General features: G+C 39.7%; 1 protein-coding gene across 2 annotated transcripts; it reads left to right on the forward strand.

The window, feature by feature from the left end:
• The first annotated feature begins 354 nt into the window (after nucleotides 1-354).
• LOC116333931 (FYVE, RhoGEF and PH domain-containing protein 5-like) lies at nucleotides 355-22,273 on the forward strand. 2 transcript variants are annotated; one of them, XM_031757225.2, is made up of 21 exons: nucleotides 355-552; nucleotides 1,479-4,044; nucleotides 10,225-10,378; nucleotides 10,903-10,961; nucleotides 11,069-11,099; nucleotides 11,672-11,823; nucleotides 12,020-12,176; nucleotides 13,825-13,915; nucleotides 14,026-14,076; nucleotides 14,640-14,698; nucleotides 15,632-15,703; nucleotides 15,933-16,001; nucleotides 17,623-17,706; nucleotides 17,847-17,926; nucleotides 18,131-18,227; nucleotides 18,361-18,498; nucleotides 18,686-18,788; nucleotides 20,154-20,290; nucleotides 20,392-20,517; nucleotides 20,657-20,811; nucleotides 21,252-22,273. In XM_031757225.2, exons 1-21 carry the CDS (start codon nucleotides 543-545, stop codon nucleotides 21,286-21,288), a joined length of 4,428 nt encoding a protein of 1,475 aa, XP_031613085.2. In that variant the 5' UTR covers nucleotides 355-542; the 3' UTR covers nucleotides 21,289-22,273. The 2 variants fall into 2 exon arrangements, with proteins under 2 accessions (XP_031613085.2, XP_039467708.1); XM_039611774.1 differs by having other exon boundaries at nucleotides 20,392-20,490.
• Nucleotides 22,274-22,578: the final 305 nt, after the last annotated feature.

Genomic DNA, 22,578 nt, shown 5'->3' on the forward strand with positions numbered 1-22,578 from the left:
TATATATATATATATATATATATATATGTATATTTATATAAAAATACACTGGAACAAAATGTTGCATTTTTTGCTTTTATGGGATTTTCCCAGAATTGTCGTTTTTGTGTGTAGTCCACCTCGTGAAATTATGTTTCTTTTACATAACTTGAGTGACTGTCTACGTAAAACATCCACATTACTCCGTTTAATCTCATCCCTGTTATATTTACTGATTACAGTAAAGTACCAATCATCGCTGAATTTCATTTGTAGGCGGACTGTAACATTTCCAACACTTGACTGGACCTGCTGCTGTGCAGGGATTCTCCTCAAGTGCGGTTTATTCCAGTTTCCAATCGCGTCCGGCGCGCACCAGGACGCACCAGCGGGCGATCAGCTGGGCAGCGTTTCCCTCCCAGAAGGCAGGGCTGCGTTGAGGCACACTCACTCACTCTCTGCTTGGACTATTCAACCGAGTTTACTGTTTGCTCCATTTTTATTACTTTTTGTGTCCTGGCTGATTTTGCGGACGAGATGTTGGAGATACCCGCTTTCCAAAAATGAACACAGGTGAGACGATTTGCTTCGAGCCACGAACTGCTTCACTTTCGATATTTTTAGAAAATTAGAAGACATACGAAGTTTACTGTTACTTATATCTTACAGATTCATCTTTTTTTTAAAGATATATGTATATATATCACTGTGACTCCTTTCTTCGTAAATGAATGACTCCAGCAGTAGCAACAGGATATGGAGCAAATCAAAGTGTGCCTTTACCCAGTGTTTCTTGATTTTACAGGGAAGTATGGTGTTGGTTATATAGAGGAAAAGAGAGCGCTTTAACAAAAACGAAGCTCGCTTGGGGTTTGAAAACTTCAAATCAAGCTTTAACTGCATGTTTTCTATTTATAGGCAACTGCCATAATTGCCTATTTAATTTAACACCCTTCCTTTAAATTGATATTGTGCATTGCATAATGTATTGATGTAATTCATGTATTGAATATTTTCACATGAAGTACATGTGCTGATTTATTAGCACTGTCCTTTGCGACATGTAAAGTAACCCATTGTTCTTAAAGCAGTGCAGACAGCCTGACAGGAGTGTCTCTCACTTGAATCACAGGAAGTGAATCAGGGAATTCCCTTCAATTCTTTCTTGAAGAATATCAAAGTATACATTACTAATTTAGCATCTTTTATTATAACCTTACACCACCAAGCTGTACCAATTGGAGGAGCTATCTTGGTGTATTTCTGAAAAGTTTGTACTGTCAGTTTCATGTATGGAAATATATATTTTTACAAAGAAATATTCTACACATTTTGTGAAGAAAATGTGCACAGCTAAATATGACTCTTACACACGGTTCAAAGTTTTATCATTTGTGAATCTTTAATCAGTTTTAGGTCACAGTGAAACAATGCAAATGACCTGCAATCTATTTTAAAGCACATAATCTTACAGTTTCCTTTTCCTGTTGTTCTTTCAGACTGCACCAAGCCCTCTGTTGCTCCCAAGCCAAGATTTGTTTGTCACGCCAAGCTGTCCCCCCTTCTGTCTGCAGCCAGGGGTCCTAAACCTTCTATAGCCCCAAAACCTAAAGTCACATCAGAGGTAAACGGCAGCCAGGGAGGATGCAGTAATGGCAGCCTGGTAACCTCAGATGGTGAGGCTGATGAGGAGCACAAGACAGAGAATGGTCTAAACAAAGCAATTATAGACACATTGCCAACGGAGGAACAATTTAACACCTACATCCTCAAATCACCACAAACAGACTCACCATCGGGGTCACATGGGCTGGAGGATAGAGATGTGACAGAGGAGGAAAAAGATGAAGATGAAGATATGATTCTGAAGATGGATGAGGACTGGAGATTAACTGACAGTGCTGTGACAGAGGAAGCTGATTCCCTGGAAACACTTTGGATCAGTGATGCTAGACCCACGGCTGACTCGGAGGAGGCAGTGGAGATGATTGACACAGACGTGACGGAGGACATGGATGCTGAAGGCTGTGATGCAGGTGAGGCGCTGGCCGACACAGATGGCATCTCTGTGGGAGACTTTTCTGTTAACAGCATCGATGAGGAGGCAGGCTGTTATTCTGCTGAAAGTCGAGACCTGAACAAGAAGCAGCACCAAATTGAAGAGGATGCAAATACAGCAGACGATCTAACTGAGTCTTGTACAGATGAACCTGATGTCCTGGGTGAAGAAACCACAACTGAGGCTGATGACAAGTGTGTTTTTCTAGCAGAAGATGAAGAGAAAGTAGAACCAGTCTCTGACTGTGGTTTCACTTGTAACATCCTAAAGCTGAGGTGTAGCCCTAAGATTAAAGAAAAAGGTGAAAACCAAGGGGACACCCAATTTTATGGCTTCACTCCTGACGACCAGAAACAGATCTCTGGTGCAGCTAAGAGACACACTGGCTTAGAAGGTGATCCAGGTTATGAGCCGTTTTACATCTCTTCGGAGGACGTTATAAACCGAGACTTGATGCCAAGGAAAGACAAAACTTGTGGACCACTGGAGAGTGCACTCACACAAAGTACTGTTTCTTCTTTAAACAGCCATGGAGTATCAGCCAGGAAATATGAGGAAACAGCCGAAAATATACAAACGGAGTGTTTGGGTTCTCAGGATTACATTAACAACACTCATGAAAACAAGGTAAGGATATGTCCGAAAAGGATGCCTGTCAAAACTGAAGAGCATAATTCTCATGCAGTGGGAGACGTATTAAATCAATTGTACTTCCAGCCGAGGTTCAGGCAGGTATCCATCTCAGTGCCAACAGACGCCGATACCTCACTGACCTCTTCATGCTCAGGAAGCCAGCTCCTGTCCCCAAACGACTCTGACGTCTTCAGAGAAGACGATGACTCGGAGGGCCACATTGTGCCCTTTCTGGATGACACCACTGACACGGAGCAGGACATCAGTGATGAGCATCTATACGAAGAGCCAGGGAAAAGTTTGTATGCGGAAAATGGTTTTCTTTTTGATAGGAAAGTGACTGGGATTCGATCCCACTCTTTGTCACACCGCATTACTAATAAAGTGGAGGACATGGGAGTGCAGTTTCTTCAGAAGCCCTACACGAGTGGATTTGGACAACCTGCAATGAGCAGCAGCCCCATGTTAAACTCAACACGGCACAAAAGTTACTCAAAACCCCATTATTTGTCCCTGTACCCCCGTTCCCTGTCCATGGAGGGGCAAGACTCATCTCTGTGTGTCTACAGGGAAGGATCTCCTAGACAGAGAGGTGCCCTTTGTTCATCTGAAAGCTTCTCCAGGCGCTCCCCTCTCTCATCCAGTGCCCTATCCACACCTACATCTGCAGTGGATATCCCTCCTCCATTTGAGCTGGCCTACATCACTAAGAGGCCCATTACAAAGAGTTCTCCTTCCCTTCTCATTGAAGGAGACTCATCAGAGAAAAACAGGAAAAAGAAGTCCTCCCTTAAGCGCTTTCTTATGCTTAAATTTAGGCGGAAGACAGAAAACAAGCCCACGGTCGATGTCAAACCATCGTTCTTTAAGCCCTCAGCAGAGTCCAGCCACCGTACGCCCAGCAGACTGCTGGATTTAGATAGAAGCAGCATAAACAGCTCTCCGCAGCTGAACTCACGCTCAGTCAGCAAACTACAAGTTTCACCTGAGCCGGGCTCTCCCTTTCTGTTCTACAAGGAAAGCAGAAGGAAAGGGAACACTGTGGCCTTCCTCAATCGCAGCGTTGTCCGGGTGGAGTCCTTCGAGGATCGCTCTCGTGTGCCTTTCACTCCTCTCCCCCTGACCAAGCCTCGGTCCATCTCCGTCCCCAACACAGATACCTCTGACTACGAGAATGTTCCTGCCATCAGTTCAGACTACGAGAACCTTCAGGTGCCGCAGCGGAGGCCTGTTCGGCAGATACCTCTCACAGACTTCTTTGTCCGTCCCAGTCGAGTGCTGTCTGCTGCCAATGAGACAGATGGTTATGTGGACATGAGCAGCCTCCCCGGGTTTGAGAAAAAAACTCAGTCACTTGAACAGGAAACAGAAAGGTATGTAAATGAACCAAAGCTTGTAGCATTGCCTTGAATAAAACGATGACATTGCTAAAAACAATAACAATGTTGGTTTAAAATGTTAGCTTGGTAATTGCTTATTACCACTAAACATCACATGGTTTTATGCAATTCAAATCTGACGTGTTGATGCTATCAGAAGAAAGACATGTTATCTAAGTTAGGGCTCCAGACTGGATTCACCGTCTGGAGATTATGAATCTCGGCAACAATTTTCATGTCTGTCAATCCCAGAGTTTTTGCAATAAATCCATCAGCACCAAAGCAGTTGAGTGTCTTACTAGAAGACCAAGAAGCCAAACAGCTAAAATGCATGGCAATTGTGCATTATATTAGTGATTCCTGCCACTACCATTTTTTTATTACTTCATGGTCACTTTAATAATGTCCTTGGAATTACAATTATTTGTTATATAGAGACCCCCCTGATGCTATGATCCCTGCAGGTATGTAAAGAGGAAGCTTAACTCTTACCTTGCAGTAAGACTAAACTCTGTCTTGTCATGGCTTGTTGAGTGGGAGAAGAGGAAATGCTGGTGTAGGGGTAGTGGCTTAAGATGTAATTGAAAACAGGCTGTTTTCATTCATAAATCATCCCTTTAGGTGCTAAAAATGGGGTCCTTTTGGGCTGATGTTGTAGGCAGAGCCTCTTGTGTCCCTACTGGGATGCTGTTTGTTGGTATGATCAGCCAGGCGACTCTGACTTTAACCCACCTCCCCCTTGCCCCCCACCCCCACATTCCTGTTAGCTGTGCCCATATCATACAGGCTGTCCACGATGATTAATAGTCAGTCTTTTGGAGTCATTGCTCGTCTCTAGCCATTCAGGAACAACAGGCAGCGATACAATCTCAGTGTGTTCTGTAGTCAGCAGTTGTTCACCAAAGAGCTTCCCTCTCCTCATGTTCACCATTTAGGTTATACTATATGTGCAAACAAAGCTGTACAGCAGGGCTTCTAATACACTAATTCTGCTGAAGAGGCTGACACAGTGTGGTTTGACACAGACCATTGTATTTTATACTCTATATCATTTCTGTGCAAATTAACTCCTAAAATCAACCATTGGAAAACATACAGGTGTACTTCCGACTCTTAGTCGTCACTGAACAGCTTGATGTCTTCATCCTTTCATATATTTTCCTCACAAGAAGTCTTTACAGCCTATAAACTTAAATATTTTATGTTTTAAATCAATAAATCAACCTGCACACGCCTTGAGTTGATGATGAACATGTGAACATGCTGTATGGCTGAGCATATCATTATTACTCTGGTTTGGGCAAACTTTTTTTCTGGTGCCTTAAACTACACGTGGATACTATTATTTAGGGACTTGTTTAAATTCCAGCTTTTTCATATGGACACTGTGCCCACTTGCATGTGCACACACTGGCTCCCCATAGTATTGTAGCGTGAGTTAATACAGCAAATTAACCTGTTGATCTACTACACATTTGAGAACTGTGAAAATGTCCAAGACAATATTGAAGAGCCCAAGGTGGCTTCATCAAGAATCTTTATTTTGGCCAAAAAATGCAAAATATTTTAAAAATAATGACAAATAAAAAAAGAAAGAAATGTGAAAATGACCAAAGGGATACATTTCAAGCAAAGACAAGGCAGGTAACTCATGCACACAAACACAAAAACCAGAGCATTTGCTGCTTTCTCTTGTCATGGTTACAAACACTGGTTTAGCTCACTGATTTGAGCAAGTGGCCCAAATGCCATAAGCCTAATGTAGAGGCCTAGGTTGGATTATGCTCCGCAGCCATTTACTGCATGTCTTCTGCCCTGGTCTTTCTCCCAGTGTCTTCTCACCACTGTTCTATCAAAGTAAAGGCTGAAACCCAACAAATAAATTTTAAAAACAGACTTTATTTAAATGATACCTCCATGACTTCCTGTTGTGAAGTCTCGTGTTTGGTACATAGACAGTATAAAAGACATAGCCACCCTGACTGTATAACTAGTGGTTATAAATTCTGCATTTTGAAGCTTCAACATTAGCATTTTTGTCTGCTGTGTTATTTGGAGCCAGACATTCCCTTATATGGATAAATGATGGTATAAGTTATCACTATAGCAGGATGGTGAGCAAGCTACTTTCATAAGCTGTACCAGGTAATACCAGCTAATTAAGCACAGACTTCTGCAATGGTCTATCTAACAATAAAGCTGAATATCAGTCAGATAACACATTAAAAGTGCTCAAACAGCACAAACAGGACACACACAAATGCACACACAGTTGGGAGGTCCAGTTTAATGACTTGAACTAGGGTGAGGCCTGCCCAATTGGCTCCAGCTGCCTATCCATAGATGCTGAAACTGTTTTTAGTACCAGACTGTAAATGTGTTTTCCTGTCCTGTAACATTGGACATTTTAAAGTGTGAGCCTGTAGGGGCTGACTGTCTTTTGCAGAAAGCTTTAAGCGTCGTCTTGAGGAACTGCAGTTTTTGCCACTTCTGTGCTGACTTCATATTTCAGTCCCAGAGGTTGCCCCCCTGGTTTGACAGTGTAATCGTCACCATCTTGATTTTTTGGAGACAGAACAAGAACCTGGGAAAGAGGAAGGGTTACAAAATTAACGCTAATAATGTTATAATAATAATAATGATGCTAGTCCTAAGATGTAAATTAATAATTAATAACAATGATAGAATTGCAGGGTCAAGGTGCATAAAAAGCAAATTAACTGGAAAAGGCAAATTAACGTGAGGCTCATTAGAGACTCATGTAACATTAAAATTGTTTCAAGAGAAAAATTATTTTGGGAAAAAATGGTCAGCTATGTATTTAATGCTTAAAGTTTAACACTGAAGCTTGAAACAATATATACTTTTAAAGAATCATCACCCTTTCAATTCTTACAAAGGGGGTTTATAACAAACCCATAAACCCTTCCAGTTCCTGCTGACTTTGTATCTGTCTAGTAGGGTCAGACATGTAGGTTCCCTTTCAAAACAACTACGATTTTAAAAATAACAGTACTAATAATGTACTTAATCCAATTGAGCCTTATTTGTCAAAGCAAAACAGGAAAAAAAAGTATTAAACAAAACTCCACCGTAAATACTACGTAAACAGTGAATAATAGCTACAACCTCAATAAATCAGCAAAGTTGTCAAATTTAAGAAGCTACAGTAACAAGATTTTTTCATTTTATGGATTGAAATAAAACTTTTTAAAATAATTAATGAATCAGTTGTTTTTTTAATTATTTGCTAATTTTTAAAAAATTATTTTTATGCACGACTAATTAATTGCTTAATTGACCTTTTAATGTTAATCCTAAACAAACAGCGGCATGAATATGATTTCTGCACTGTGTTTCAGCTTCTAGAGAATAAAGCCAGCATAATCACAGTTCTCCAAATGGACAGTAGAGTTAGACGCTGAGGCTGTTAATTTTGCAATAGCCTGAAGGAGCCATATTAACAGATAGTTTGGAGATAATTGGTGTCTTTTCTCCATTCAGCTTTCATTGGAAACCTAGCTTGAGGAAAAAGATAGAAACAATATTTTTTTATCTCCTGTAATTTATCGCTGCACATTTCGCCTTGAGACGTCATACATTGTGGCAGGAGTGGGTGGAGAGACGGAGGCAGTTTCTTTGGCAGTGATATAAAAGCCTAATATAGAGACTGTCCGTGTAGTTTTGTGGTATCTCATTCAAAGTTTGATCTAGTAAACAGTAATGGGCCATGCAGCTCTAATGTGTGTGATGCAGAGATCTGAACTGCTCACATATGTTGTTCATATGTAGCTAATTTGCATCTCAGTGGGATTTAATCCACCGGTGCTTGGAGTGAAACATGGCAGGAAGATTGGCAAAGCAATTATCTGGTCACGTAGAGGACTACTGCATCACCACTGTAACTTTAAGGATGTGTTGTTATTTGCATAGCTTACATTCCCCGCTGAGCGGCAGACATTAGCATATTCATTTGGGCTCCCCACAGAAGGAAATCTCATAGCATAAAATACCAACATGCGTCCCTGATCGGGTACAGTTGTCACCGCGGGCCTTTCAGAATCAGTTTATTGGCTTTTGCAGACCTGCAATGTTTTATCTATTCACATTTAATTCTAACGCTGACTATGTTTATTATAGTGATATTTCAATGTGAAGCATAAAGATGATTTGAATGGTTAAATAAAATTCATCTGATTTATTCTCACATGAATGAAGCTCATATTATAGAATCACTTGGTCAAAGTGTGGGGGAAAAAATGAAATGACACATTTTAAGGCTAGAGTAGTGGTTTTCAACCAAGGGGATGCAATATACACTCACCAGACACTTTATTAGGTACATTATGCTAGTACAAGGTTGATTTCCCATTTAGCTTCAGAACTGCTTTAATTCTTTGTGGCACAGAATCAACAAGGTGCTGGAGATTTTGGTTCATATTGACATTGACAGCGTCACAGAGGTGCTGGAGATTTGACGGATGCACATCCATGACGGGTGTCTTTAGATCTACCAAAACACAAAGGTGCGCTATTGGACTGAGATTTGGTGACTGTGGAGGCTATTTGAATGTAGGGAATTAACTTTGAAGTTTAAGGAATACTCAGGAAGGCTGTGCTTTTTAAACGATACTCAGTTGATGCTAAAGGGGCCCAGAAACTATCCCCCACATCATTACACCATCACCATCAGCCTGAACTGTTGATGTGAGATAGGTTGGATCCATGCTTTCAGCAGCAGCTTACGGCAGAAATCAAAACTTATCAGACCAAACAATATTTTTTCCGTCTTTTATGGTCCAATTTTGGTGAGCCCGTGTGAATTGTAGCCTCAGTTTTGTGTTCTTAGCTGACAGGAGTGTCACCTCGTGTGGTCTTCTGGTGCTGTAACCCATCACCTTCAAGGTTTGATGATTTCATGCATTCAGAGATGCTTTTCTGCATAACTTCCTCATAACAAGTGTTTTTTGAGTTACTGTAGATGTCCTATCAGCTTTAAGCAGTCTGACCTCTGACCTCTAGCATCAAAATGCATTTTTGCAATTCAGTGGATATTTTCTCCTTTTTTGGACCATTCTTCGTAAATGCAAAAGTCAGCTGGGCGGGAAAACCCCAGTAGATCAGCAGTGTCTAAAATACTCAGACTAGCCTGTCTAACAGACACCAAAAAAACCCCCAAACATTCAAAGTCACTTAAATCATTTTTCTTCCTCATTCTGATGCTCAGTTTGAACCTTAGCAGGTCATCTTGATTATGTCTACATGCACTCTGTTGCTTCCATGTGATTGGCTGATTGGATATTTACATTATTGAGCATTTTAACCAGTGTCTATAAAAAGAGTGTGTGTGGATATATTATGAGTCACAAATGTTTAAAGGAATAAGAAGGAACAAGCACTATATTTCCCCATATATTTTGACTTTTGTTGATTAATGATGAAAACAATTACGGATCCTGAAGGTAGGTAAGTTTAGCCAGACTTCTTGTAAGCCAAAAAGCAGAGACAGCTGGAATGTTTTGGTCACAGCAATCACTTTTCTGTGGATTAAATAGGTTAAAATGTCGTATTTTGTGAGCTTTACGATGCTCCCAGGCCAATATTATTTTCTTTCGGCGTTAGCTCTGTGTCCTTGTATTCAGTATTTACGTTAAGGTGCTAAAGTTCTGCTCTCCATATCTTCATAAAACCCCTTACGTTCTGGACTGTTGCCCATCTTAAATAATACCCCACATTTACTTAATTTAGTCAGTAACACTATGAGGCCTGTGACACCAGACTTGGGAGAATTCGAGATGAAATAAGTCTCCTTATCCTTTTTACCAGGCAAAAGTGTGATTTGAAAATATTTTTGCTCTCAACAAATCAAAACTGTAAATTAGGTAGAGTAGTTATGAGGCTGTTACATCAGTGTTATGAGCCAGAAACCAAATGAGCTACAGCCTCATAAAAATAAGCCAACAACACAACAACAGCGATGTTATTAAACATCTTTTTGAAATTTTAACTTCCATTTGACCAAATTCAGTGCAAAAGAAACCAATAAAATGATACATGAATTTTCGTCATTATTGTTAGGAGTGTGCATATACTCTGTAGCATTTTTTGGACTGTATATCCAGCACGCTGCCTTGTTTCACACCAGCCACCCCTTTTTTTTGTTGCTTCCCACAGTGCCTATACAGAAGCATACAACGTGTGTGCGTTGGCAGCTGGTCCACAGGTTAATCCAGTGGGTGAAGATGGGAGAAAGACAATGGGTGAAGAAGACCAAGGACGCACCTCTGAGGAGGAAGAGGGAGTGACAGAAAACAACTATGACAGACAGGTTGGGTTCCTTACATGCATGCTGAGGGGAGAAAAAAAGTTTTTATAGGTAGAATAACAGATTTCTGCAACAAAATGTTGAATATCTTGTCCATAATATACTTAGCTTAGAAGCCCCCATTCACTAAGCCTTTTATTCACCTACTCTTATTTAGAAAACCCTCCATCCGTAGAAATAAAACTTAATTATTTTATTGTTTTGACATCATTTTTACAGAGAAGTCACCTTTCTTCCAAAGGACTGGTAGAAATGAAGATGTATTGTAAGAAGGGAGTAACATAACACAAAGTAAACTGATTTTTTTCACCTTGGCCAACTGTAAAAATGCCCTCCAGTGCCAACATTTTAATGCAGGTTAATGGAGGTTAATGGGCTACTACAGGGCTGTCCTCATTATTTAGAATTTGATTGCTGCTTGGAGATGATGTGGGGTGGTGAGCCAGCTACATTTGAACCTGTGCCAGAATGCTTTAGCTTCTCCCAACGTGAGGCTTATTCCAAGTAAATAATATGATTGTTTACAGCCTGACGGTCGATCCAGAGCCTTTTACATCGTCAAAGAGCTGGTGGATTCAGAGAGAACGTAAGTTTCCTATTTAACATATTATTTCTTATTAAACATATCTGCTAAAAGCAGTCTCGTTCCCAGTACTATCCTGCTGAATTGTGGCTTTATTTATCTACCCACAGACATGTTAAAGCCCTCAAGGTGCTCCAGGAAGTAAGTGAAGTCTATATATATATATATATATATATATATATATATATATATATATATATATATCCTTTTCCAATTAACCAACCCACTCTACATCTCCTGTATGCATCTCCAGTATGGGTAACATTACAGCTCAGGTTTATATTTAATACCTGTATTCCTGCGTTTGCTTTGCTGTGTGTTCGGACCATAATTAGTCATTCACAAGCTCATTTTCACCACACTCATTTAACACAAGTACACTTTTCTTCTGCTGTCCTCTTTGTAGCTCTGCTGAAACAGTGTGGAGCACCTCTGCTGTGAAAGTGAGACAGGAGCAAACCCTGTTTTTTTCATTTTGCTTCCTGCTACAGTATAGGGCATAGCCAGTGACCTAAACCACTCCAGTGCTTGAAGAGATGATGAGATTCCTTGATATATTAGCTTATGCTCTCCCTGCTGTGAGAGAGTTAATCTATGGTGGAGAAAGGGACGGATTGTTGGAGGCTAACTGCGTGCTTTAGGGAAACTGGAAGTAATATTTTAACCTAACCTGTGACATAAAGTTAATTCCTCCACACTCATCCATGTGCCAGGACTTTCGCGAGGCCGTTCGGTCGACAGTAGGAGACCAAGGGGAACCTGCGCTGGATGATGAGAGACTTCGAGAGATTCTTAATGAGCTTCCTGATGTTTACACCCTGCACCGCACGATCCTTGCTGAGCTAGAGAATCGAATCCAACACTGGTGAGCGATGGGGCAGCATACATTACTGTTAAATAGGAAATACTTCAACACACACACACCTATGAAAACACATCAAGCTACAACTGAAAAAAAAATCCTTTCCACCCTTTTTCTTCCTCTATTGTGTTGCTCAGAAAGCAATCTAAGGGCAGTGGGTACTTGTCTGTCATGATCTCACCTCTGTTTGTTCATTCAGGGAGGACAGCCAAACGATTGCAGATATATTCCTGAGCAGGAAAGCAGAGTTTTTGGTCTTTACCACCTACATCGGCCACTACGATCGGAGCATGAGTTTACTGGAGGACAGCTGCCGAACGTCGCCCGCCTTTGCGGAGATTGTTCAACGTTTTGAGGTACGACCTATGGCAGGCTCTTTTAACTGACTTGTGAAAGGTAGCACCAAATTCAAAATGGCATATTGTTAAAATGAGCTATAAATAAAAGAAAACAAAATGAAAAGGTGTTTTAGAGAATCAAATGGTCTTTGCTGTGCTTGGTGAAAGCTGCACAGCTATGATTGCATTTTCTTACTATAAGGACATTATTAGATAGTCAAGAAGTCAAGTAGAAAACTTATACTGTTATTGTATGTTCAAAAAAAAAAAACAGGGTTAGTGATGGCTAAATGTAGGATACTTGTCTAAGTAGTTATGGATTTCTATATACATATATGTGTGTGTACATGTGTGTATGACAGAGAGAGAGGAAATAGAGACATAAGGCTTTGAAAAGTCAGACACTAAGTAGATAGAAGTCATCATTTTATTTCAAGCAGCAGCTACATTCATCTGCCAAAAAAGGAGCAGTTATGGCACCCAAAGGACAAATAAAGACATTAAAAAATCTTTCAGAATCACAATTTAATCACCAAATCTTTCTTAAAATTTACCAATGGCTTTTTAAACTTTCCCAACACAGGCACAAATTAATTAGCAACTAATTTTAGCTCCAAGGCTGCAGTTATAATTAGCCTCAATTAAACAAGCAGACACAGGAATGTGTTTGTCTAACCAGAGACCAACAGATAGGAAAGCCTTTAAGCTGATAAGTTTGGAGTATGAAAAACGATATGTCCAACAAAAAAGCATTATAAGCATTTCTTAAATAGCTGCAGTTTTATTCTCAGTCGCATGTTATTTAGAGTTCAGAGCAGGTCAGTCTCAAGTTTGTTCTTGCTGTTTTTTCTCCTCGGGGTTTGGTTACACAAAGTATTATGTTTTTAATAACGCCAGTTAATTGTAGATCAACGTCGAGTGGCACAGTGTACATGTGTTTTATTTATGGACAGAGGAATTTTCAATATTTTCCGTCCATTTTACAGACCACTAAGGAGAGGAGTTGGCAGTAAAAGTTTGCAGAGCTGGGCAGTTTTCTCTGTCTAATTTAAGAGCACTGGTGTTTAAAAGTCCTTAGATTCTACTTTGTGCATTAATGCCAACGCAGTGAACTTCTTTGTCTACCCTTTAAAACAAGAGGCTGCTGACAGAATAGTTGTTTTTTATCACTATGAATTAAAAAAGTGAAAAACTCAAATGATCACAAAAATACTATAGATAGAAATATGTTACACTGTCCATTACATTTATTTACTGGGCAAATACCTTCAGTACTTGCTGAGCCCCATTCTTAACAGTAGCATTGAACCAAGTCTTTCTAATGACTAATGAAGATTTGCATTTTTGTAGCTATCTGTGTCTGTGTGAAATAACTAAATACAAGTTCAGGCACACACCCAAACTCACAAACTGCTGTGCTGACAGGAAGTTTGGGTTATTGGCCCTTGTTCACATTTAAAATATGACTGTTTCTCCTCAAAGCTCCTGTGATGTTGTATAGCCTGTGTGTCGATACAGCTGTCCTCTTTTTTGTAGACAGTTTCATTCCTTGCCTTTTTAATCAGTCTGGCATTGTTTGACTTGTGTTCATGTGAGCTTCTGCAGTAAACGTGGCCCTTAAGGGCAGTTGTGATTAAGGGAAATAAAAAATATGTATGTGTCTCAGGAGAAAAATCCAGCTGGGGAAAATGCCTCCTTTAAACATCAGCTTCTGCGGGTCATCGTGCGTGTGGCTCAGTATCGAATGCTCCTCACAGGTGAGCCAAAATTTAATTAAACCAGGACAAAGCGTCCCTCCTACAGTATTTAGATAATATATCTTACTCAACATTGTTGGAGGAATTCATTTCTTTTCTTTCTCTTGCAGATTACTTGAACAATCTCTCTCCAGATTCCAAGGAATATGAAGACACTCAGGGTACAGTAAACATATCACAAGAGCAGGCAGCAGTGTGCACAGAGGCTGCAAAGTTCACGCTCTCTCCTACTCACAGGAGGCTTCTGTTTGTGGCTGTGTGTTTAGAAAGAATTTATTCGTGCTCATTTGGCATGTAGAAATGGCCATGAGAGAGCCAATTTAGATTTCTTTGTTTTTGGTGGTAACCCACCGAGGAGTCATTCAAAGTATTTTCTGCCTGAAGACAGTAATGTGTAATTCATGAGAAGGCACGTTGAAGCAACACTATCTCTTGCTGTATCTCCCATAAGGGAGCCACCTAGTCCAAACATGCAGACACTTCCAGACTCCTGACTTAATCACTTTGCACACAGAAGCAAGGAAAAAAAGAAAGATCTCATCAGTTATACAAACCTTTAATGTGACTGTGGTCGTGACTGAAATGAAATAAATCCAGTTTAGCTTTATTTATGCCAAGTCACAATAGCAGTAACACCTTAACTTTATGATATTGCAGAAAGAAACCAAACAATCCTCTCTGACGTCTCTACCCTGATCCCTCTGTCTGTGTTTGTTTTACTCAGCTGCCGTAGTAATCATGTCTGACATCGCAGATCAAGTGAATGACAGCCTAAAACACGGGGTAAGGGTCACACGTTAACTCTTCTACACACAACACCACCTGTGATGCAGAATTACACTTTTAAAAAAATCTTATTAAGAGCACACACACACAAATGCAAAATTAATGCAGGAGTACAATCAATGATACTGGTTTATAGACCTAGTTGAGAAGGAAAGTTCACTGCTCCCTTATTAATGGTGTCACTTTTCAATGTGAATGCATTATTAAATGCACACATTTAATAATGCATTCAACCCAAGATATCATCAAAATTACACTGTTTAAACAGCTCTCCTCTTTCTCATGTTAGAATATGAACAAATATCATTTAATCCTTTCTTATTGTCATGAAGACATCTTTGCAGCCACACTGAATTGAGATATATTTGGTGGTTCCCAACCTTTCCAGCTTTTGGAAGGAAAAATCTGATATTTTCAGTCAGAAGCAAATAAGCTAAAATTTCAGGAAATCCCAAACGAAAGAAATAAAACACTTTGTGTAGTATATGTTTGTTTCTTTCTTCTAATCTACATCTACTTTATCCTTTTAGCCTTTGTGAACCATCTGAAAATACCTGAAAGTGCAACTACTGCTGGATGTACTGACAGGAAACTTGGCGCACTCTTCCCCACTTTTAAAAGCTTTAGCTGCGCTCTGAGAGTGAAATCTTGAATCAAACATTCATAGTCATAAGTAGAGACTCAAATCAGCATCCAACTACAAATGTGTAGTTGGAGTCACATGTCTGGCATAGTGACATTTTTGATTGGGCATGGTGTAAAGCGAAAAATATATGGTATGTTTGTCTGATTTAAGAGATAGCTCCACTGTGGAGTCAGACAAAATATAAAAATATCTTGATGTTGTCAGGAAAATGACGATAATGCCCTTTCATCCATCCATCTCTTATTTTGGCGTCTCACCCCTCTCCTTTTCTTTCTGTCTCTCAGGAGAACTTGTTGCGTCTGGTCAACATAGAGTACAGTGTTCGTGGCCAGCGGGACTTGCTTCAGCCTGGCAGGGTATGTGTCTGATAACAGTATTGTTTCTGCTTAAAGCTTGCCAGCCCACCCTGTCTGTGTTGCACCACTCCTTGCTGCCCTTTACACAATCATTCAGCTGGGAATCCCCACACCGCCTGGTCTAAAATAACATTAATTACCGCAGATGCCTTCTTTGTGTCAGGATTTGATGAGTTGTGAAATGCTTGATTTGATTAAATCATGGTTTGTTTGTTTTTTTAAACGTCAGATTTTTGTGAAGGAGGGCACGCTGATGAAGGTCAGCAGGAAGAGTCGACAGCCCCGCCATCTGTTTTTGGTAAATGTTGCTTCCTGTTTGCAGGACATTGGTATTAAAGACTCATGCACCAGTCTCTTATTGTACTAATTTTTTAAGATATGTGTGCCATTTGCTTAATTAGAACTTCTTATTTTTATTAAAGGTGTAAAATGTAGAGTGAGGCATTTTCTGTCTGGTCTATTTCCATGTCCAGACTGAGCTATTAAGAGCAGGGTTTCCTGACAGGATGTTTCTGAATGCTGGCTTCCTGAGCCAGTTCTTTACTGACAGCACAGGGAAGGTCAACAAGAGCTCCTTAAAAACTGAGCGATCCATGTAGAGCTTTACAAGGCTAATTGTGTTTGGTAAATATTAGACTAGCATGCGTTTCGCTCCTTCAGTTGATCCTTATTAAGTTCATGCGATAAGATGATAAAGGAGTAGAGAAGGATGTCATTGATGAAGTAGAAAGCATAAACTTAGTAACCACCTTAATACAATCGCTCTGTTTATTTACTCTAAAAATTCAGTTTGAAAAATCAATACAAAGATATAAAATATAAAATACTGCAATCAAGAGAGGCTGGGAAATTAAACGCCTTCGCAAATTATCCATAGAGCATGACCGAGGTGGATTGTTTTTCCCTCCTGTGGTGTTTTTGAAATTTGTGGTCTGAGTCCGACACTAAAAAAACCCTCGTAAATGTCTCTTCTGGTGGAATATTGATAATCATCACAGCATAACTTTTATTTCCAAGCTTATTGGGATTAATGTTGGGGAGAGCATAATAAAACAAGACTGCAGGAGCTGGCAGTTTCCTCAAAGACGGTACTAAAATGCAGAGGGACAGTAAATAAAATTATGTACTGGAAAATAATAAAAACTTTAATGATGCAATTTGACACCGACTTTGATATCTGTTGTCTCAAGTATCTCACATATGTATAATCATAAACATTTATAAGTAGGAGTTATCAATTCACAGATTCCCTGCAGACATGAAATAATAATCTGCATATTTTTATTGGTTGTCTCACAACTTTAATCCTGGATTTCCTCATTGAAAAATTCAAAAATTTGGTATTTCAAACTGCTGGATATTGTTTCATAAAAAAAACACATTGGAAGCTCAGGCAAACTTTCCCTATTAGGAGATGAATCTAAAAATGATCTTCTACTGTCAAACTATGCATGTACGTTGGTGTTCTCATTGGAGGTCAAACATACAGGGGACATGACACATGAGACACAATCTACATAGAGAGTGACTGCACAGTTTTATTTACCATTTTTTAAATTAACCGATAAGTTCCTAAAGAAGTAAAAATCGATTATTGGTTTCTTTTAGAAGAGGGTCTGATTGTGTTTTCATGCATGAGAAATTATTGTTTGTAAGCATTCAAATACAATGTGACTGTTTTTACTTTGTGCAAGAAAACTGCTGATAATTAAAAAGGAAAAAAATGCTGTTTTTTTAATATGAACATGGTGGTCAAGTTTTGCATTACCCTAGAGTGACGCCTACTGGAGAAAAGCTGCATATACAAGAACGATGAACTGCTCAGCTGACTGTTTTAACTGCCGATTATTGTTTTTATGCTTCTAACAAAGCCTTTCATCTGCACTCACTAAATGTGTCTCATGTCTGCCTGTTGTCAGATGAATGACGTGCTTCTTTACACCTACCCTCAGCAGGATGGGAAATATAGACTGAAAAACACTTTGCCCCTCACTGGGCTGAAGGTCAGTCTTAAGATTAGAGTCAGTAATGCTCAATCCCCAGCTTACATCCATAAAAGTACATGGATATTTCGAGAATGTGTCTGAATTTCTTCTGCTTTTTTTCTTCATGTCTGGATGTCTGATCTTGAATGATTGCTCAGGTCAGTAAACCCATTATTGAAAATGTCCAAAATGCACTGAAGATAGAGGCAACAGACATCTCCATCACTTTGTCTGCAAGGTGGGTCACAATATAGAGCATCCTGTTAAAATGATTGATAATATCTGTGGTACTGATGGTGGTGAAAAAAACCCCCATGATTTTGCCACCAAAGAAGTCTAAAACCTTTGAAACTAAAGAGATGAAAGTGGATACTATTACATTAGTTGTCTAGTTGAATTGAAACAACATAGCTTGTTTTGAGCTTTTGTGTATATTTTGCAGTTCCTTTTTTGAAAGAGAGGACTGGTTTTATACTCTTAATCGTGCTGTGACTGAGCATATGAGAGGCTCTGTGACATTCAGCAGCTGCTCTGGAGAGGTGAGCAAACCCTGCTTCCAAACAGGCAATTCATTTAGAATCGTCTGTGTTAATACTTCACTGATATTTCTTCAGTCATGCTTAACCGCACCAACCACAATGAGACTGATATATCTGTGTGTGTGTGTGCCAGGCCAGAGATCGCCTCCGGCTGACTCTAGGAGAGAAGGCTCCCACGCTCGTTCCTGTCTCACAAGTGATGATGTGCATGAACTGCACCTCGGATTTTAGTCTCACTCTTCGCAGACACCACTGCCATGGCTGTGGACGGGTGAGCCTTATACAAATCAAACACTTACAAAACACTGATGCATACACATACAAATCACTGAGCTTTAAGATAGTTTAAAATCTGCAGTTTAGACAGGATGCAGCAAACTGTAGTTTTCACAAGTGTTAATCGTTGTTAGAGCTTGTTTTAATGTGTTTTGTGGTTCCTTCGTATATTTGTGTCACAGATTGTTTGTCGGAGCTGCTCCAGGAACAGATACCCTCTGAAATACATGAAAGATCGCATGGCCAAAGTGTGCGATCACTGTTACAATGAGCTAAAGAAGAGAGGTGAGAAAAATGTGCTCAAATACATTTGAATATCATATATTAAGAATTTCAAACTCAGTTTACATCATGAGTCACATGCAGCCAACTTTGACCTCAAAGTGGGTTAGAACAGTGAAGCTCCCCTTTTTTTTAAGTATAAAGAAGTTTAATCACACATTAAATCCCTCAGTTATCTATATATAAGAAAAAGAAGTACTATTTCAACAACTTGTCTCAGTTTTTCTACATGACAAAGAAATAATTAAATTTAAATGTACTTTAATACTTTCTATTGTAGATAGTGAATAATGTGAAACATTTCTTTCATTTAAATGTTCACCTATTACTTGATTACTGTGGAGTAGTATGAATGGGGCTGTAAAACTTACAAAAATACAGTTAAAAGTAGAAAATCAATGGAAAATGTGACGGTTCGGATTGGAGGCTTTGGCAGGCCGCTTTGGGGCACTGAGCCATATGTTTGACACCCATCTCCTTTGTCTTTACCTGTACATGCAGGTCCTTTTGATTAGTTAACTTTACGCTTGGGTTGAGTGTGAGTGGAGTCAAACAGAGCTGGAAGATTAAAATGTTTATTTTACCAAAGGTACAATACTGGGCAAGAGTCTTGAGTCGCCCCTCCTTTCTTTATATTTTGCCAGAAGATCTGAAATAGGTGCATTGATTTAGTGAAACGTGTGCAACCAAACAGGGAAATACAGGGAAATATGTACCTTATAATATTATTTAAAACTGCTGGTTCATCCCTTCAGTTAGGTGTCTTTTTATGCTTAAATGAGTCATAGGTCAGTATTAAGTGGCTAAACAAACAAACAAACAAACAAATAAAACAAATTCTCTCAAAAATGGTCAAGAACGTGGATGGGACTGAGTAAAAAGCTGCCAACGTTCAAAGAACTTTGAAAGACTGTCAGAAAGCCTGAAGAACTATCGCTCAAAACCACTAAAAAAACAAAAAATCAAGAAAGTCTGGCTCCTCTGGAAGTCTGGAAGCAAAATATAAAGAAATGAAGCTCAGGACCTTTGAAATGTATATCCGTAAAAGACAGGAAGTTGTACTATTGGAAAATAAAATAAACAATCTAAATTAAAGAAGAAACTCCTGGGCTGCTATTAGGTACAACAGCTTTTTTGCTGTCAGCTGCACCACGGTACAGTTACCGTGCTTGTGTTAGTGCTTGTGTTATCATCGCATTAGTAAATTTCTTGAATTCACACAGTTCTTACTGTGCAGTTTTCATTGTTATTCGTGCACGTCTTCATAATCACGACAAATATGCCTCTGCTGTGGGTTCTCATTTGATTGGGTTGTAATTTAGCAGCTGTCCTTCACGCTGGTTGAAAGAGTGTGGGCTCTCTCCACAGGTGGAGACGCCGCTGTGATGTCAGGGCAGACTAGCCCTCGGTCAAACCGCTCCAGTCGTCCGCTCTCCACCGTGTTCCAGAACATTCATCCTCCCAATATTTGGAGACATCGGAAAGGCACTGCATCCTTCACACAGGTAAATTCAACAGAGTCTATGCATTATGAAGGTTAATGAATCGCTGTTCATGAGGTGACAGCTATGCCATTTTATTAAGTAAAACTGCCATTATTACACAGGTGACAGTGTCGGAGGAAGGCTCAATCAGTGGCAGTCTACAGCGAAGCAAGAAGAGCAAAAGGAACTGGAAAAGACTGTGGTTCCTCCTAAAAGACAAGGTGCTTTACACCTACAGAGCCCAAGAGGTGAGGGGAAATATGCACTCCCCTTTAACCTAAGCCACACATATTTTACACCTATGCAGACTGCAGCAGCGAGGTTTTATAACAAAGTGTTGTATGTTATAACCTGTTTAGTTTCCTCTGATTTATCTTCCATCTGCAGGAGAAGGTAGCGTCAGAGAGTTTACCTCTGTTGGGTTTCACAGTGAGGCTGCCTGACAAGCAGAGGGCAGATGAAGAGGCCAATGTCTTCCAGCTGTACCACAAAAACACTTTGTACTACACTTTCAAAGCTGAAGATAACAACACAGCCCAGAGGTGAGAAGCACATTTACCTGATAGCCCATCATAAAATGGAAAGAGGCTCGCAGCTCTTAGCCTGACTCAGTTTGAAACACAACAAGCGTAATGCTATGGATGTCGGTGTTGATCTTGCGAACTCACAGTGTCTTTGCCAGTAAAAATAACTAAATGATGGCTTCGCGTTGACGGGTTGTTGCTTTCTGGGAACAACTTGACCTTAACCCACAGACCATCTACAGCAATTCTTCAACTCAATTTAAGCATGAATAGCACCAAATTTGGGGAAAAAACAGAAAAGCTACCATTCTTGGCCAAGATAGAGTAATATTAAAAACTGAGATATAAGACATATAATTAGCTCAGTGAATAACGTAGCAACCCGATAGCCCTGGTGATTGTTAGATGGTGCAGACTAAAATGACTCTTTTCTGATCTAAAATCTTTTCCTTGTGCAGATGGGCAAACGCCATGGAGGAAGCCACAGTTTTATAGAATAAGCTGAAAGAAAAGTCTGCTGCCTTTCTCTTTCTACACACTTGTGCCCCTCAAAAAACTTCTGACTGTGAAACCACAGTGAAGAGGAACAAACACTGTTTTATTACTGCAGGTCTACAAGTTATAACTTGCCAGCTGGACTGAAGAAAAGAAGACATTGTGTTCTTTGAGAAGGGACATGATCACCTACTTTGTCAACCTCCAAGTGTCCCCTGCCTGCTGGTACAGCAGGTGTGATGCTGAGAACCACGAGTTGCATTGGCCCAGATACCTGACAGTGTGGAACATTAAAATGATGTGACCTGTATTTCCCCCAGCAGCTGATCAGCATCACTTGTGGTGAAATGCTGTCGATTATTTCCAAGTTTTATTATTAACAATATTTTGGATATGTTGAATATTTCAGAAGAAGCTGAAGCGATTATAACACCTGTCAGCATAACTCAGAAATGGCCTCATCTTTAGTCAAACGTGCATTATTTATGCCTTATTTTCAACATGTGTTCTTGCACTGGATCTCCATAAATATGCTCTGAAGCACAGGCTGCATCAAATAAGGAGTAACTTTATATGTATAATAGTGTCTATTGCTTTGCCATGTACTGTATTGTGGAGATGATGAATGAGTAGTTTCTATGCCTTTTGCACTGATTTGAAAAAGAAATGATTGTACAAATGAGTGTACATTCATTATTGGGACCAAAAGGTTCAACTACTGTACTTAATATACTAGCTACTGGAAAAATGTGGAAAACTATGTCTTTAATATTTTAAATCCCTATAATAAGTATATTATAAATCCATGTTTGTATAAGACTCATCGAGCTGGAGCGGATCTGCAGACGTGGACTGAAACATAAATCACTGATTGCACTGATCTACATAATCAGTGTTTTGGACTTTGTACTGTACTAAATGTTTTCTTATGTTTATTTACAAGACAGTAATTTTAAAACAAAGTAAAAGATACTATATGATGATAGAAAGAGTCATTGTCTGTGCTTTCTCTTCATTCTGCTCATGTCCTCTAGATGGCAGGGGGACTATATTTTAAAGCAGGTGGCAGGCTGTCATTGATTTTCTGTTACCGTGTCCTTGCTTGTGGTTTACAACACCTACTTTAGATTAAGATAGGAAAAATGCAACATGCAGCAGCTTCTAAATAAACCTAAAGGTGCCTGGGCTGACACATAGTCCATGTGACGCTTGTTCCGAGACCAAGCTGGTCAGTTTTTCAGCTCACATGCAGAGCTTCTCGGGAAGACACAGTGGGACTAAGCAATACAC

This window comes from Oreochromis aureus, linkage group 5, assembly GCF_013358895.1.
Source record: "Oreochromis aureus strain Israel breed Guangdong linkage group 5, ZZ_aureus, whole genome shotgun sequence".
Taxonomy (NCBI): Eukaryota; Metazoa; Chordata; class Actinopteri; order Cichliformes; family Cichlidae; genus Oreochromis; species Oreochromis aureus.